This window comes from Nerophis lumbriciformis, linkage group LG05 (assembly GCF_033978685.3).
Source record: "Nerophis lumbriciformis linkage group LG05, RoL_Nlum_v2.1, whole genome shotgun sequence".
Taxonomy (NCBI): domain Eukaryota; kingdom Metazoa; phylum Chordata; class Actinopteri; order Syngnathiformes; family Syngnathidae; genus Nerophis; species Nerophis lumbriciformis.
Genome location: NC_084552.2, coordinates 14129541 through 14148433, shown reverse-complemented (window position 1 = coordinate 14148433; position 18893 = coordinate 14129541). Strand labels below are relative to the sequence as shown.

Below are 18893 nucleotides of genomic sequence, written 5' to 3'. Positions count from 1 at the left end.
ATTTCTAGTTAAAAAGGGGTGAATAAATGAGTGAAAATATTTGTAGCTTAAAAGTGATGAGTGGGTGAGAAGATTTCTAGTTAGAAAGGGGTGAAAGAATGAATGAGAAGATTTGTAGTTAAGGGGATGAATGAATGAGAAGATGTGTAGTTAAAACGTGATGAATGAATAAACGAGAAGATTTGTACTTAAAAAGTGATGAATGAATTAGTGAGAAGATGTGAGAAGTGTGAATGAGAAGATTTGTAGTTAAAAAGTGATGGATGAATGAATGAATGAGAAGAGTTGTAGTTAAAAAGTGATTAATGAGATTTGTAATTACAAAGGGTGAATGAGAAGATTTTTTGTTAAAGTGATCAATGAATGAAAAAAGATTTGTAGTTAAAAAGTGATGAGTCAATAAAAGAAGATTTGTAATTAAAAAGGGTGAATGAGAAGACGTGTCGTTAAAAAGTGATGAATGAATGAATAAGATTTGCAGTTAAAAAGGTGAAAGAAGATTTGCAGTTAAAAAGTGATAACAATTGAATGAGAAGATTTGCAAATAAAAAGTGATGAATTAATGAATGAAAGAGTGTATGTATGTGTAGTTAAAAAGGAAGAATGAAAACGTGTAGTTAAAAAGGGTGAACGAGAAGATTTGTAGTTAAAAAGTGATGAATGAATGAATGAGAAGATTTGCAGTTAAAAAAAGATGAATGAATGAATGAAAGAGAAGATGTGTAGTTAAAAAGAATGAAAATATGTATTTTACGCACTATAAGCCGCACCTAAAAACCACAAATTTTCACAAAAGCTGACAGTGCGGCTTATAACCCGGTGCGCCTTATATATGGATTAATATAAATATTTATTTTCATAAAGTTTCGGTCTCGCAACTACGGTAAACAGCCGCCATCTTTTTTCCCCGTAGAAGAGGAAGCGCTTCTTCTTCTATGGTAAGCAACTGCCAAGGTAAGCACCCGCCCCCGTAGAAGAGGAAGCGCTTCTTCTTCTACGGTAAGCAACCACCCGCCCCCGTAGAAGAAGAAGCGCGCGGGTATTACGTTTCATTTCCTTTGTGTGTTTACATCTGTAAAGACCACAAAATGGCTCCTACTAAGCGACACGCGTATAACGCAGAATTTAAACTTAAGGCAATAAGTCATGCCGAAGAACACGGAAATAGAGCAGCAGCAAGAGAATATCACATAAATGAATCAATGGTGCGTAGGTGGAGGAAGCAACAAGATGACCTGCGCCAGGTAAAGAAGACAAAACAGAGTTTCCGAGGGAACAAAGCAAGATGGCAACTGTTGGAGGACAAACTCGAACAGTGGGTTGTTGAGCAGAGAGCAGCAAGCAGAAGTGTCAGCACCATCACTATTCGAATGAAGGCAACAGCGACACTGACTCCGATGACTTCGACGAGACGGAGCCGGCCATTTTGGATCCCGTATTCGCCCAACTTTTTAATTCGGACACCGAAGGAGAAGAATTCGAGGGATTTATGAATGAAGAATAACTTCAGAAAGTGAGCGTTATGTTTATTTTGTGTGTTGTGACATTAACGTTTGAGCAACATTAAGTTATTGATGTTGCTATTGCTAAGCACTATTTTGAATTTTACTATGTTTGTGATTGCACATTTGCACATTACCGTACATTTTGGGAGTGAACAGAGTTAGAACGCTGGTTTTTAATATATTATTAAAGTTTGACTGACCTATCTGACTGTTTTTTTGACATTCCCTTTAGCGCAGTTAGATGCGGCTTATAACACGGGGCGGCTTATAGGTGGACAAAGTTTTGAAATATGCCGTTCATTGAAGGCGCGGCTTATAACCCAGGGCGGCTTATGGTGCGGAAAATACGGTAGTTAAAAAGGGTGAATGAGAAGAGAATGAGAAGATTTGTAGTTAAAAGGGTGAATGAGAAGATTTGCAGTTAAAGAGTGAATGAGAATATTTGTAGATTAAAAGTGATGAATGAATGAATGAGATTTGTAGTTACAAAGGGTGAATGAGAAGATTTGTAGTTAGAGTGAATGAGAATATTTGTAGTTGAAAAGTGATGAATGAATGAATGAAATTTTTAGTTACAAAGGGTGAATGAGAAGATTTGTAGTTAAAAAGTGATGAATGAATTAATGAGATTTGTCATTAAAAAGGATTAATGAGAAGATGTGTAGTTAAAAAGTGATGAATGAATGAGAAGATGTGTAGTTAAAAAGTGATGAATAAATTAATGAGAATATTTGTAATTAAAAGTAATGAATGAGAAGATTTGCAGTTAAAGTGATGAATGAATGAATGAGAAGATTTGTAATTAAAAGTAATGAATGAATGAGAAGATTTGCAGTTAAAATGTGATGAATGAATGAATGAGAAGATGTGTAGTAAAAAAGTGATGAATGAATGAATGAGAAGATTTGTAATTAAAAGTAATGAATGAATGAATCAAAGAAGATTTGCAGTTAAAAAGTGATGAATGAATGAATGAGAAGATTTGCAGTTAAAAAGTGATGAATGACTGAATGAGAAGATTTGTAATTACCGTTGCAGACGGGGTGGGTGTGTGAAGGCGTGTTGTAAAGCACAGCGCTAACATCGTAGTATCCTGTCTTGCACGCACACACGTATGAAGCCAGCGTGTTGATGCATTGTGAGTTCTGGGGACACGTGTGTCTGTGTGACGCACACACATCTGCACCTGACACAACAAACACACACTTCCACAAAAGATACAACCATGTGTGACTGTGACACACACACATCTGTACCTGACACAACAAACACACAAAAGACAATTCCACAAAAGACAACGATGTGCATTGTGGGGACACGTGTGGCTGTGTGACACACACACATCTGCACTTAACACAACAAACACACAATTCCACAAAAGGCAACCATTAGTGGCTGTGTGATGCACACACACCTGCACCTGACACAACAAACACACAATTCCACAAAAGACACATGGGAATTCTGGGGACACGCATCACACACAAATCTGCACCTGACACAACACACAATTACACCAAAGACAACCATGTGAATTCTGGGGACAGGTGTATCGCACACACATCTGCACCTGACACTACAAACACACAAAAGACACAATTGCACAAAAGATACAACCATGTGCATTCTGGGGACATGTGTGACTGGTTGACACACACACATCTGCACCTGACCCAACAAACACACAAAACACACAATTCCACAAAAGACACAACCATGTGCATTCTGGGGACACGTGTGACACACACACATCTGCACCTGACCCATCAAACACACAATTCCACAAAAAACACAACCATGTGCATTCTGGGGACACACGTGACACACACATCTGCACCTAACACAACAAACACACAATTCCACAAAAGACAACCATGTGCATTCTGGGGACACGTGTGACACACACATCTGCACCTGACACAACAAACACACAAAACACACAATTCCACAAAAGACAACCATGTGCATTGTGGGGACACATGTGACACACATATCTGCACCTGACACAACAAACACACAATTCCACAAAAGACAACCATGTGCATTGTGGGGACACGTGTGACACACATATCTGAACCTGACACAACAAACACACAAAAATGTGAAACAATGGTAAATAAGTTTCCTGTCCTACTGTTCCAGTGAAGGACGCCATCTTTAACGGAGACATCAGTGTTGTGGAGAGATTCTATGAAGTCCATGTGAAGTTGCACCGGCAGCGGCATGAAGTCTTCTTGTTGGTCCGCCTCAAAAAGCATGAGAAGAACCTCGGTGTTGTTGGGCTCAGCTGCAGGTTCTACTGAAGCTAGCTCAACACGCACCGCTGGATGGAAATCACTCAGCAACAACTGCAGCTGGAGGCCACACACAAACACAACATTTAGGCCACACCCATCATCACAACATTTACACCAAACCCCTCAGAACATTGAGGCCACACCCCCATCAGAACATTGAGGCCACACCCCCATCAGAACATTTAGGCCACACTCATACATCATCAGAACATTTAGGCCACACCCATACATCATCCGAACATTTAGGCCACACCCATCAGAACATTTAGGCCACAGCCATACATCAGAACATTTAGGCCACAGCCATACATCAGAACATTTAGGCCACACCCATCAGAACATTTAGGCCACAGCCATACATCAGAACATTTAGGCCACAGCCATACATCAGAACATTTAGGCCACAGCCATACATCATCCGAAAATTAAGGCCACACACATACATCATCAGAACATTTAGGCCACAGCCATACATCATCCGAACATTAAGGCCACACGCATACATCATCAGAACATTTAGGCCACAGCCATACATCATCCGAACATTAAGGCCACACGCATACATCATCCGAACATTTAGGCCACACGCATACATCATCAGAACATTTAGGCCACAGCCATACATCATCAGAACATTTAGGCCACACCATCAGAACATTCAGGCCACAGCCATACATCAGAACATTTAGGCCACAGCCATACATCATCCGAACATTTAGGCCACACGCATACATCATCAGAACATTTAGGCCACACGCATACATCATCCGAACATTTAGGCCACACGCATACATCATCAGAACATTTAGGCCACAGCCATACATCATCAGAACATTTAGGCCACAGCCATACATCATCAGAACATTTAGGCCACATCATCAGAACATTCAGGCCACATCATCAGAACATTCAGGCCACATCATCAGAACATTCAGGCCACAGCCATACATCAGAACATTTAGGCCACAGCCATACATCATCCGAACATTTAGGCCACACGCATACATCATCAGAACATTTAGGCCACACGCATACATCATCAGAACATTTAGGCCACACGCATACATCATCAGAACATTTAGGCCACAGCCATACATCATCAGAACATTCAGGCCACACTCATACATCATCAGAACATTCAGGCCACAGCCATACATCAGAACATTTAGGCCACAGCCATACATCAGAACATTTAGGCCAAATCATCAGAACATTTAGGCCACACCCATACATCATCAGAACATTTAGGCCAAATCATCAGAACATTTAGGCCACACCCATACATCATCCGAACATTTAGGCCTCCTCATCCGAACATTTAGGCCACATCATCCGAACATTTAGGCCGCACGCATACGTCATCAGAACATTCAGGCCGCACCCGTACACCATCAGAACATTCAGGCCGCACCCGTACACCATCAGAACATTCAGGCCGCACCCGTACACCATCAGAACATTCAGGCCGCACCCGTACACCATCATCTCACACACACACACACACACACACACACACACACACACACACACACACACACACACACACACACACACACACACACACACACACACACACACACACACACACACACACACACACACACACACACACACACACACACACACACACACACACACACACACACACACACACACACACACACACACACACACACACACACGAGAACATTCAGGCCACACCCCTACATCAGAACATTTAGGCCACACCCTTACATCAGAACATTCAGACCACAGCCATACATCAGAACATTTAGGCCACACCCATACATCATTAAAACATTTAGGCCACACCCAAACATCTTCAGAACATTTAGGCCACACCTATACATCAGAACATTTAGTACATTTCATTTTTTCACTGATTTTGTTGATTAAATCTGGCATCTTTTACATTTTTGCATGAGTCAAAAGAAGAAAGTCAAAAGGAAGTGAACATCTCACCATATTTTGGACGCTGTCCAGCATTGCTGCGGTTGCCTCGGAGATCTGGTGGTCCACATCCTCAGGCAGGGAACCCGGCACCACAAACCTTATTGCATGAACTTCTACTGCGACAAAATCAATCACTTTTAAGATAAATGCACTAATCTGAAAGGGGCAATCATGTGACCTTTGTCCAGATGGCCGTGATGTCCAACACCGCTCACGAGGAAGCCGTAGATGGACCGGTCCACTTTGAAACACAAGGTGGTGCGCTCAGACCTCCAGTGTGCCTCACACTGCTCCCACACCTCCAGGATGTAGGTCTGGCTATCTTGCAGCCCCGGCAGACGAAGCCACGTCTCGCTCAGGTTGCCCGCATGAAGGCTGCTGCCGTTCTCCAGGGACAGGGCGTAGGAAAAGACCAAGGCCGAGGCGTGCGTGCCAGGGATCCATGAGGCCGTGGAGTCGTTTGTGCGGTACCTGAGCGCCAGCACGCCGCGGGGGGCTGGATTTAAGCACATGAGACAACAAAACAAAATCAGGTAACTTAGTAGTGAGTATTTTGTGTGCAGTCAGCATAAATGACCTGAAAATTTGTTTCCAGTAGACTTGTCAGTGCACTGGAAACTAGAACCACAATAACAACCCTGTCAGTATGATTCAGTGCACTGCAAACTAAAACCATAATAACAACCTTGTCAGTATGATTCAGTGCACTGCAAACTAAAACCACAATGACAACCCTGTCAGTATGATTCAATGCACTGCAAACTAAAACCACAATAACAACCTTGTCAGTATGATTCCGTGCACTGCAAATTAAAACCACGATAAGAACCCTGTCAGTATGATTCCGTGCACTGCAAACTAACACCACAATAACAACCCTGTCAGTATGATTCAGTGCACTGCAAACTAAAACCACAATAACAACCTTGTCAGTATGATTCAGTGCACTGCAAACAAAAACCACAATAACAACCTTGTCAGTATGATTCAGTGCACTGCAAAATAAAACCACAATAACAACCCTGTCAGTATGATTCAGTGCACTGCAAACTTAAACCACAATAACAACATTGTCAGTATGATTCAGTGCACTGCAAACTAAAACCACAATGACAACCCTGTCAGTATGATTCAGTGCACTGCAAACTAAAACCACAATAACAACCCTGTCAGTATGATTCCATGCACTGCAAACTAAAACCACAATAACAGCCCTGTCAGTATGATTCAGTGCACTGCAAACTAAACCCACAATAACAACCCTATCAGTTTAATTCAGTGCACTGCAAACTAAAACCACAATAACAACCCTGTCAGTATGATTCCGTGCACTGCAAATTAAAACCACGACAAGAACCCTGTCAGTATGATTCCGTGCACTGCAAACTAAAACCACAATAACAACCATGTCAGTATGATTCAGTGCACTGCAAACTAAAATCACAATGACAACCCTGTCAGTATGATTCAATGCACTGCAAACTAAAACCACAATGACAACCCTGTCAGTATGATTCAGTGCACTGCAAATTAAAACCACAATGACAACCCTGTCAGTATGATTCAGTGCACTGCAAATTAAAACCACAATAACCCTGTCAGTATGATTCAGTACACTGCAAACTAAAACCAGAATAACAACCTTGTCAGTATGATTCAGTGCACTGCAAACTAAAACCACAATAACAACCCTGTCAGTATGATTCAGTGCACTGCAAACTAAAACCACAATGACAACCCTGTCAGTATGATTCAATGCACTGTAAACTAAAGCCACAATAACAACCCTGTCAGTATGATTCAGTGCACTGCAAACTAAAACCACAATACAATATTTCCACACCACATCTCACACATTTCAAACTGATCTTCCTTTTGCGGAAAAAAAAATCATAAGCGGAAATGTAGAGAACCCACAAACCCAACCTATTGACTTGGTAGAGTTGGATGTCCTAAAAATCATGTTCTACCAAGCAACCTTCAAAACAGAGGAAGTCATTATGATGCAAAAGAAAGTGAGATCTTCAATAAAAGGAGATTTAGAAAGAAGTATTTCAATTAGAGATATTGGTGTATCGAACAATCTTGACAGTGAAATTACTGAAATTAAAAATAAAATAAATATGATTAAAAGATTTTATTTGGAGTAAATTACTGTTTCCATGGTTAGTAGGGCTGTTAATCTTTGGGTGTCCCACGATTCGATTCAATATCGATTCTCGGGGTCACGATTCGATTCAAAATCGCTTTTTTTTTTCAATTCAACACGATTCTTGATTTAAAAACGATTTTTTTCCCGATTCAAAAGGATTCTCTATTCATTCAATACATAGGATTTCAGCAGGATCTACCCCAGTCTGCTGACATGCAAGCAGAGTAGTAGATTTTTGTAAAAAGCTTTTATAATTGTAAAGGACAATGTTTTATCAACTGATTGCAATAATGTACATTTGTTTTAACTATTAAATGAACCAAAAATATGACTTATTTTATCTTTGTGAAAATATTGGACACAGTGTGTTGTCAAGCTTATGAGATGTGATGCAAGTGTAAGCCACTGTGACACTATTGTTCTTTTTTATAAATGTCTAATGATAATTTCAATGCGGGATTTTTAATCACTGCTATGTTGAAATTGTAACTAATATTGATACTGTTGTTAATATTCATTTTTGTTTCACTACTTTTGGTTTGTTCTGTGTCGTGTTTGTGTCTCCTCTCAATTGCTCTGTTTATTGCAGTTCTGAGTGTTGCTGGGTCGGGTTTGGTTTTGGAATTGGATTGCATTGTTATGGTATCAAACATGGCAGTCCTCTACACGTCACAACTACTAGGAACAAACTTCAGGGAGTTATTTATTTATTCTTATTTTTATTCACCTTCATTAGAGATGATACTGTGCCAAGGAACTCCCTGTATTTTTTTTTTGTAAATAAACATGCTTCATACTTTTAAACAAAGTTGGTGTTTGTGTTAGTATTATTCTACATTTTAACCCCAATTTGTCACTTCTACTGCAAATTAATATCCGCTCTAAATATCGTTATCGGCCTCTTCCATCACTAATAATTGGCATCAAACCTAAAAAAAACCACATAGGTCGATGTCTAATTTTCAGGTTGACCTTCTGGTGGTCGTGTGTACCGATATTGACGAAGATGATTGGCCATCACCAACAATTACCTGTGTGCACCTGCAGCGTCATAGTCTCCCCACAAGCTGCTTCCACTCTTGCACGGTAGCGGCGGCAGGGCAGCAGCCCCTTCACCGTGTAGTTGTTAGCGTGGGTGATGCTCTGCAGGGTGTCCTCATGGAAGATCTTGAACATGGGGTTGGAGCGGGTGCTCCTCACCTCCCAGCCCAGCGTGTAGTTGTCGGGGCCTCGCGAGATCAGACGCAAGGCCTCAATGCCGGAGTGAGCTGCGGTGCAAAGGGCAGCAGCTTAGCAGAAAAGGTCTTGATTTCAAAAAGGTCCCGTTATGTCAAATAGACTTTTGAAACGAAGACAGTCTAGGGCCCGGGTGTCAAACTCAAGGCCTGAGGGCCACATCTGGCCCGCCACGTCACTTTAATTGGCCTGGAAATAATACCGTCAATGCAGCACTTCTTTTTTTTTTTCACAGTAAATGTATTCATTCTTTCCATTTTTAAAGGACAAACAGGCGGCTGTCAAAAATACAGAGTTAACTCATGTGATTCATCACCGAAAATACTGCATCATATATATACACAGATTTATTACGCAGTACTTGCATTGTGTCAAAATATTGTTGTCTTTAAATTAATTTCAATTAGAAAATAATCATTTGACAGGGCTAAAAAATACATATACTGCATGCAATTGCATATCCATTAAATATATATTATAATACTATAAGGCGCACTTAAAATCCTTTCATTTAAAAAAAAATTAATAAATCAACAGTATTATAATCTGGTGCGCCTAATGTACGGCATAATTCTGGCTGTGCTTACCGACCGAGTAGACTAGTTATCAAAGCGCTACAAACTGTAGTGGGTTTACATAATTCACCCACGGAACTGTAGTTATTAGAGGGTTCGGGTCGGACAGTTTTCCAGCGTTGATGTTGCATTATTGAGCCACGGATGAGGAGATGCTGCTCCGTTATTGATTGAAGTAAAGTCTGAATGTCATCAAAACAGTTAGCTCCATCTTTTGACACTTCTTCCACTCCCGTCCTTGCACGCTACACCGCTACAACAAAGATGACGGGGAGAAGACGCTGTCGAAGGTGAGCCACGTAAATAAGACCGCCCACAAAACGGCGCATCCTGAAGAGACGCTCAGAAAGCTACTTGAATATGGTCTGTAAAACATCATCTATGCAACATTTTGACCAAAGAACCACCATTACATGTTATGTAGACCACAAGGAAGTGTTTTACACTTGGAAAATAATCATAATATGACCCCTTTAATGCGTTTTTATAATCCGGTGCGCCTTTTGTATGAAAATAGACCTGAATATCCGGTGCGCCTTATGGTTCGAAAAATACGGAAATAATGTAACAAATATGTTATCATACATTCCAAATATTAAACATGAAAACAATATTTAAATATCCACCAGACTGATTGAGTAAACAACAACTTTGTCGAGCAACAATGGCTGCCTGGCCCCCACAATGCATTGCCAAATCACATGCCTTTAGGAGCCCTATGTTGCACAGGAGTCCTGGGCCCTGACAAAACGTCACACATTCTAACAAGCTCACCAGCGTTTCCATGGTTGAAGATCATTTCACTGTAGCGCCTCTCACTCCCTGCCTGGCAGACGCTTTGCAGGCCAAACGTGAGCTGGGCGCAGGGCTGCAACTCAGACAAAGTCAGCGTAAAGTTGCTGGTGGCGTGCACGTCCTCAACCATACGCTGCGAGCCCTCCAGATGGAATGATGTCAGCAGGAAGGAGGAGAACCTGGATCTCTCCGGGAAGTCCCAGGTCAAAGATATGCTGCTGCTGTTCCACCGACTAACCTCAAAGTGGATTGGAACGACTGGATCTGATGGTAAAATACAACTTTGATATATGCCACTGTCAATATGATCCGGTCATCTGTGCAAGCCGTACCAGTCAGGCAAGAGAGGCACGGGACGAGGTCAGCGTCTGCAATGTCCACACACATCACATAGAGGGTGCAGGAGGACAGGTTGGTGAAGTGAAACTGGCCATCCGCGCTCATCTCCTTGCTCAGCGGGTCTTCAAAGCTCGGGTCCAAGCGGTACAGAGTCCCAGTGTTGCTGCTGCCAGAAACTGGGACTGCCTGGTTCTCCTTCCACGAGAACAACAATGTAGAGGAAGACCTGGACTGCACTTCAATTGGGTAACTCGCAGAGTGACCTGGGATGGCGACAAAGTCAATCAAAGATCAATTTGATGATCAACAAACTGATAGACTCAGCAATCATGATGACATTAAAATGTACAGTACTAGAATTTTGCATCAACCTTGAAGGTAGGGCTGGGCGATCTATGGAATATACTCGATATATCGCAGGTTTGTCTGTGCGATATAGAAAATGACTATTTCGTGATATTCGAGTATACGTTCTCACGCAGTTGCTTTTAGCTGTGGGCATTACACTACAGGCGTTTTTGACTCTTTCTTGTCTCTCCTTCTCACGGAGACATAAAACAAGCGCACATACTGTCGCGCATGCAACGTCATACGCCCTCGCGGAGCAGAAAGGTAGCGGCATGGGTAACGTTAGCTGTGATGCTAGCGGAGAGGTGGAAGTGGTAATACGAGAGAAAGAAGGTGCAAATCTGGTAACAAATGAAGGAAGAAGAATTAATTCCCAAGAAAAACAGCACGGGGTCCATTGTCTGGCGGTAGTTTGGCTTCAAGCGGGAATATGTTGAACAGACAACCGTTATATGTTAGACTACCTTTTTATTGTCATTCAAATTTGAACTTTACAGTACAGATAAGAATGAAATTTCGTTACATAAGCTCATGGTAGTGCAGGATAAAAAAGCAATAAGGTGCATATATAAATAAATAAATAGGTTACTCCATCCATCCATCCATCCATTTTCTACCGCTTATTCCCTTTGGGGTCGCGGGGGGCGCTGGAGCCTATCTCAGCTACAATCGGGCGGAAGGCGGGGTACACCCTGGACAAGTCGCCACCTCATTTACAGATAAATATATTGCACTTTTTCACATGCATCCACATTTATGGATGTATGTTCTATTGTCTTTTTTATTCCACCGAGTTAATTCATTTTGGGGGGAGTTGAGGGGATAATTATGATGCGTTCAAGAGTCTTACGGCCTGAGGGAAGAAGCTGTTTCAGAACCTGGAGGTTCTGCTTCGGAGGCTGCGGAATCTCTTTCTAGAGTCCAGCAGTGAAAACAGTCCTTGGTAGGGGTGGGAGGAGTCTTTGCAGATTTTCTGAGCCCTGGTCAGGCAGCGGCTTTTTGCGATCTCCTGGATAGAAGGAAGAGGAGTCCTGATGATCTTTTCCGCCGTCCTCACAACTCTCTGGAGAGACTTCCAGTCTGAGGCACTGCAGGCTCCAGTCCAGACAGAGATACTGTTGGTCAGCAGGCTCTCTATAGTGCCTCTGTAGAATGTGGTGAGAATGGGGGGAGGGAGCTGTGCTCTTTTCATCCGACGCAAAAAGTGCATGCGCTGCTGAGCTCTTTTTACAAGAGCTCCGGTGTGTAGGGACCAGGTTATATTGTCAGTTATCTGCACCCCCAGGAACTTGGTGCTGCTTACTATCTCCACCGCTGTGCCGTTGATGCAGAGTGGAGCGTGGCTGGACTGGTGCTTCCTGAAGTCAACGATGATCTCCTTGGTCTTGTCGACATTCAGGACCAGGTTGTTGGTTCTGCACCAGTCAACCAGATGTTTCACCTCTTCCCTGTAGTCCATGTCGTTGTTGTCACGGATGAGGCCCACTACTGTCGTGTCGTCCGCATACTTCACAATGTGGTTAGTAGTGGACCTGGCGCAGCAGTCATGGGTCATCAACGTGAACAGCAGTGGACTCAGGACGCAGCCCTGGGGGAGCCGGTGCTCAGGGAGATGGCACTGGAGGTGTTGTTGCCAACTCTCACAGATTGGGGTCTGTCTGTGAGGAAGTCGAGCAGCCAGTTGCATAAGGGGGTACTGAATCCAAGGGGGGCCAGTTTGCTCACCAAGTGCTGCGGGATGATGGTGTTGTGTTGTCAAGTATGCGGAAAAGCGTTGCTACAAAAAGTAGCATTACTGCTAATGTGTAGCATCATTTGAAAAGTCACCCGCTACAGAAGGAAGAGTGCTTGAAACTCCGCATGTCAACATCTCCGGCCGGTGCCACAACCACAAAATGCCCAAGCAACTATTTCCAGATCAACACCGTATGAAAAAAATAGTCAACAACAGACGGATAACGTCCGCAGGAACCTACTACATAGCGAAGGACATACACTATTTGATTTCCTATTATGCAGCTCATTTTTATTTGACAGTTATTGAAATATCTTGTGTGACATCATGCACAAAAGTGTACTTTATTTGTTTTAAAACATTGTAGTGGCGTTCTGTACAAAAAGTGCACTTAAGTTTAGTGTTTTGATATGTCATCTTAGAGACATCATGCACAAAAGCGCACTAATAGCTTGTTTTAAAATGTCTCTGACAATCTTGCACTTTCTGTTTTGGAAATGATTGTGCCACTGCTTAATAAATACAGTTTTGCTAAATTGACTTAGTTGTGACTTCCCTCTCTGCATGAAAGTTTAAAATGAGCATGTATTAATGCAGTATGAAGAAGAATGTTTTAATGTAGACACATAGAATCATCATACTGCTGTGATTATATGCATCAAGTGTTCATTCAAGGCTAAGGCAAAATATCGAGATATATATTGTGTATCGTGACATGGCCTAAAAATATCGAGATATTAATAGGCCATATCGCCCAGCCCTACTTGGAGGTGTTTCTGAAATTCACTCATTCTTCTGTAATTCATATTTTAAACAAATATGTGTTCACAAACGGTCAACACACAAGTTTAAGGAATAATACTTCTGCAGTTTTCAAGATGGATCACATGTTGGTTTTTGTCAACAATAAGATCATCATCATGAAACATGTGTTGAACGTTGAATCAGTCAAAGTGAGCACTTTACGAAGCGCTCAAAATGCTAAGTGGAAGTATGGAAAAGTGCCAAGTGAGACACAGTAGTACAGTAAGAGATGAAATACATAAAGAGTCACATATTCTTACCCAGAGCCAGGAAGAAGTTGTCCTCCTGATAGAAGAAGAGTGTTCCATTTTTACAAGGAAAGTCCTCGTAAGGGTCCAACAAATCCAGCATACTCTAAACACAAGAGAAGGTATTTCTAACATTGAACCATAATAATCTGAAAAATAGTAAGATATTATTCCTTCACCTGTGTGGTAAATGTTGGATGTTTCTGCGGTTTCTGTCGCCCATTGACTTTGGTTTGCATGGCATCTGACAATTAAACATCAGCACATTAGAAATACACGCATCTAGGAATTTTCAAAATGGGGTCCCAAGGACCCCATCAAGTCATAAAAATGGGGTCCCACAGTAAATTTTTGGGGTCCCACTTTTTTGTAAACGTTTTGAAAACAAATGATAAATGTATGCATTATCCTGTTATATCTCACATTCTATATTCTATCAAAGGTTGTGATAAACGTTAATTCATTTAGAAAATAATAAAAAATAAAAAATGTTTGTATGTTATGTATTCAGTTATAAACATTCATTCACTTTCTTCCTTCCTTCATGGATATAAACTTTACCGCTGCCGGTAGTTTTTTCTATACTTGTAGGTGTATTTATTTCAGTATAAAAGTGTAAAAAGTTTTTTGCTTGGGTCATGAAATGATAATGGTGTGCCAGGGCATACATGTATTAATTATTTAACACTTAAATCTCTAGTCTACATCAATTTATTATCAACCTAATTACCGTATTTTTCGGATTATAAATTGCTCCAGAGTATACGTCGCACCGACCGAAAATGCATAATAAAGAAGGAAAAAAACATATATATACGTCGCACTGGAGTATAAGTCGCATTTTTTGGGGAAATTTATTTGATAAAATCCAACACCAAGAATAGACATTTGAAAGGCAATTTAGAAATAAATAAAGAATAGTGAACAACAGGCTGAATAAGTGTACGTTATATGACGCATAAATAACCACCTGAGAATGTGCCTGGTATGTTAACGTAACATGTTATGGTAAGAGTCATTCAAATAACTATAACATATAGAACATGCTATACGTTTACCAAACAATCTGTCACTCCTGCTCGCTAAATCCGATTAAATCTTCTCCCTCGTTGTCGCTCCTGGTATGCGCCGCGAGCGTCCTTTCTTTCTGCTGCTCGATCGCCGTTTTCTGCTGCATATTTCACTACGTCCAGCTTGTGATCTGCAGTATATGATTTCCTTTTCGGTGCCATTTTTGTTCAGCCCTTCTCAGTTTTTATAAGTTACCACCAATGTTGAAATAATACATTTTAATAGCTACGGCAATAGCATATAGCAGTTAGCATCCCATGACCCACAATGCACTTCTGCCATGACCCTCCCCCGCCAAATTCTTATTGGTTGACGTGTGTGTGACGATTGCTGACATTTGCTTCGTCTCTTCTGTGAATTAGATAAATAATATTATTTTATATTTTACGGTATGCGGACGACACGACAGTAGTGGGCCTCATCCGTGACAACAACGACATGGACTACAGGGAGGAGGTGAAACATCTGGTTGAATGGTGCAGGACCAACAACCTGGTCCTGAATGTCGACAAGACCAAGGAGATCATCGTTGACTTCAGGAAGCACCAGTCCAGCCACGCTCAACTCTACATCAACGGCACAGCGGTGGAGATGGTAAGCAGCACCAGGTTCCTGGGGGTGCAGATAACTGACAATATGACCTGGTCCCTACACACCGGAGCTCTTGTAAAAAGAGCTCAGCAGCGCATGCACTTTTTGCGTCGGATGAAAAGAGCACAGCTCCCTCCCCCCATTCTCAGCACATTCTACAGAGGCACTATAGAGAGCCTGCTGACCAACAGCATCTCTGTCTGGACTGGAGCCTGCAATGCCTCAGACTGGAAGTCTCTCCAGAGAGTGGTGAGGATGGCGGAAAAGATCATCAGGACTCCTCTTCCTCCTATCCAGGAGATCGTAAAAAGCCGCTGCCTGACCAGGGCTCAGAAAATCTGCAAAGTCTCCTCCCACCCCCACCAAGGACTGTTTTCACTGCTGGACTCTAGAAAGAGGTTCCGCAGCCTCCGAAGAAGAACCTTCAGGTTCTGGAACAGCTTCTTCCCTCAGGCCGTAAGACTCTTGAACGCATCATAATTATCCCCTCAACTCCCCCCAAAATGGATTAACTCGCTGGAATAAAAAAGACAATATAACATCCATCCATCCATCCATTTTCTACCGCTTATTCCCTTTGGGGTCGCGGGGGGCGCTGGAGCCTATCTCAGCTACAATCGGGCGGAAGGCGGGGTACACCCTGGACAAGTCGCCACCTCATCGCAGGGCCAACACAGATAGACAGACAACATTCACACTCACATCCACACACTAGGGCCAATTTAGTGTTGCCAATCAACTTATCCCCAGGTGCATGTCTTTGGAGGTGGGAGGAAGCCGGAGTACCCGGAGGGAACCCACGCAGTCACGGGGAGGACATGCAAACTCCACACAGAAAGATCCCGAGCCCGGGATTGAACCCAAGACTACTCAGGACCTTCGTATTGTGAGGCAGATGCACTAACCCCTCTGCCACCGTGAAGCCCTACAATATAACATACATCCATAAATGTGGATGCATGTGAAAAAGTGCAATATATTTATCTGTACAGTAACCTATTTATTTATTTATATATGCACCTTATTGCTTTTTTATCCTGCACTGACATGAGCTAACGAAAGGAAATTTCGTTCTTATCTGTACTGTAAAGTTCAAATTTGAATGACTATAAAAAGGAAGTCTAAGTCTAAGGTGTTAATAATTTCACACATACAGTAAGTTGCTCCGGAGTATATGTCGCACCCACGGCCAAACTATGAAAAAAGCTGCGACTTATAATCCGAAAAATACGGTATGTAATTTCTAGAGATGTCCGATTAATATCGGCAGGCCGATATTATCGGCCGATAAATGCTTTAAAATGTAATATCGGAAATGATCGGTATTGGTTTTTTTAATTATCGGTATCGGTTTTTTTTTAAACATTTTTATTAAATCAACATAAAAAACACAAGATACACTTACAATTAGTGCACCAACCCAAAAAACATCCCTTCCCTCATTCACACAAAAGGGTTGTTTCTTTCTGATATTCATATTCTGGTTCCTACATTATATATCAATATATATCAATACAGTCTGCAAGGGATACAGTCCGTAAGCACACATGATTGTGCGTGCTGCTGGTCCATTAACAGTACTAACCTTTAACACTTAATTTTACTCATTTTCATAATTACTAGTTTCTATGTAACTGTTTTTATATTGTTTTACTTTCTTTTTTATTCAAGAAAATGTTTATAATTTATCTTATTGTATAATTTTTTTTAAAAAGGACCTTATCTTCACCATACCTGGTTGTTCAAATTAGGCATAATAATGTGTTAATTCCACGACTGTATATATCGGTATTGGTAATTAGGAGTTGGACAATATCGGAATATCGGATATCTGCAAAAGCCATTATCAGATATCCCTAGTAATTTCCCCTCGGGGATCAATAAAGTACAATCTACTTAAACTTCAGATATATCCGTCAATTCTAAGTTTTGTTTTATGTTTTTTATGTTGTTTTTTTGTTTGTTTGTTTTCTGCCCCTTTTGTCAAAGAAAACTATGTATTTTTTATGGCAAACACACAAAATATGTAAAGTCTTCCACAAAAAATATTTTTCAAAGTGGAATATTTGATGTGAAGTAATCGGAGCCTTTGATAGGTCAATAATTCATAAAAACATTCAATATTACCGCAGTATAATCACAGTTTTTTTCATAGTTTGGCCGGGGGTGCGACTTATACTCCGGAGCGACTTATGTGTGAAATTATTAACACATTACCGTAAAATATAAAATAATATTATTTATCTCATTCACGTAAGAGACGAGGTAAATGTCAGCAATCGTCACACACACGTCAACCAATAAAAATTTGGCGGGGGTGGGTCATTGCAGAAGTGCTTGCTAACTTGTCAGCCACTTCTACAAGAGACTCCTCAAACATTAACACTTCAAAAGGCACATATTTTCCCTGTTTGTTGACCTGCAAAGTACGTTTTTGGGGTGGAGGAGTCTGGTCGGGTGCTGGTTATCTGATGATAAATGTAACACACATTTTTCTCACGCCATAAGATAACAACTAGCCTGTCTCCACCCTTGAACGATGATTCAGCGGGAGATAAAAGTGAAGTTCGCATGGACTCACAAAGACTAAAACAAGTAATTTACTGGAGCCATGGTACAGGATGAAGTTAAAAAGGTTGACTTTACACTCATCTTAGTGTTTACCATCAAGTCTTTCTTTTGACAGCCCCTCATGGTAAAGTTGTCCGAGTGCAAACTGAGGCAGTATTGATTGATAAAACTTTCGGCGAATCAAAATTTACGACCAATAAAAATGCAATAAACGCGGACGAAAATTTGACCCGGCAAATAAAAAACAAAACAAAACACCGGCGGAAAGCGATAATCGATCAAATAAAAAAAATAAAAACCAAGCAAACTGTGCGGTAATAAAAAAAAAAAAGTTCCGCGTCCTAGGGACACGTGGGCTTCCGGAATTGTACGGGGTCTATCGTCTGGCGGTGGTTTGGCTTCAAGTAGGAATATGTCGAACAGACAACCGTAATTTGTCAAGTGTGGGGAAAAAGCATTGCTACAAAAAGTAGCATTACTGCTAATATGTAGCATCATTTGAAAAGTCACCTGCTAGAGAATGAAGACTGTTTACTCCGCATGTCAACATCTCCGTTCGGTGCCACACGCCCACACCATTTCCAGATCAACACCGTATGAAAAAAATAGTCAACAACAAAAGAGATAACGTCTGCAGGAACCTACCACATAGAGAAGGACATACACAATTTAA

General features: G+C 41.4%; 1 protein-coding gene across 1 annotated transcript in view; it reads right to left on the bottom strand.

Annotated features, from left to right (window-relative positions):
• The window catches only part of LOC133605797 (uncharacterized), a 57110-nt gene that overhangs the window by 34691 nt on the left and 3526 nt on the right, over positions 1-18893 (bottom strand). The window contains exons 5-13 of the mRNA XM_061959103.2: positions 14167-14231; positions 14000-14093; positions 10846-11115; positions 10493-10777; positions 8939-9175; positions 5934-6251; positions 5765-5868; positions 3640-3859; positions 2536-2691 (exon numbers count right to left, since the gene is read on the bottom strand). Of these exons, the coding sequence (XP_061815087.2) occupies positions 2536-2691; positions 3640-3859; positions 5765-5868; positions 5934-6251; positions 8939-9175; positions 10493-10777; positions 10846-11115; positions 14000-14093; positions 14167-14231 (1749 nt within the window). The remainder of the gene's footprint in view (positions 1-2535; positions 2692-3639; positions 3860-5764; positions 5869-5933; positions 6252-8938; positions 9176-10492; positions 10778-10845; positions 11116-13999; positions 14094-14166; positions 14232-18893) is intronic.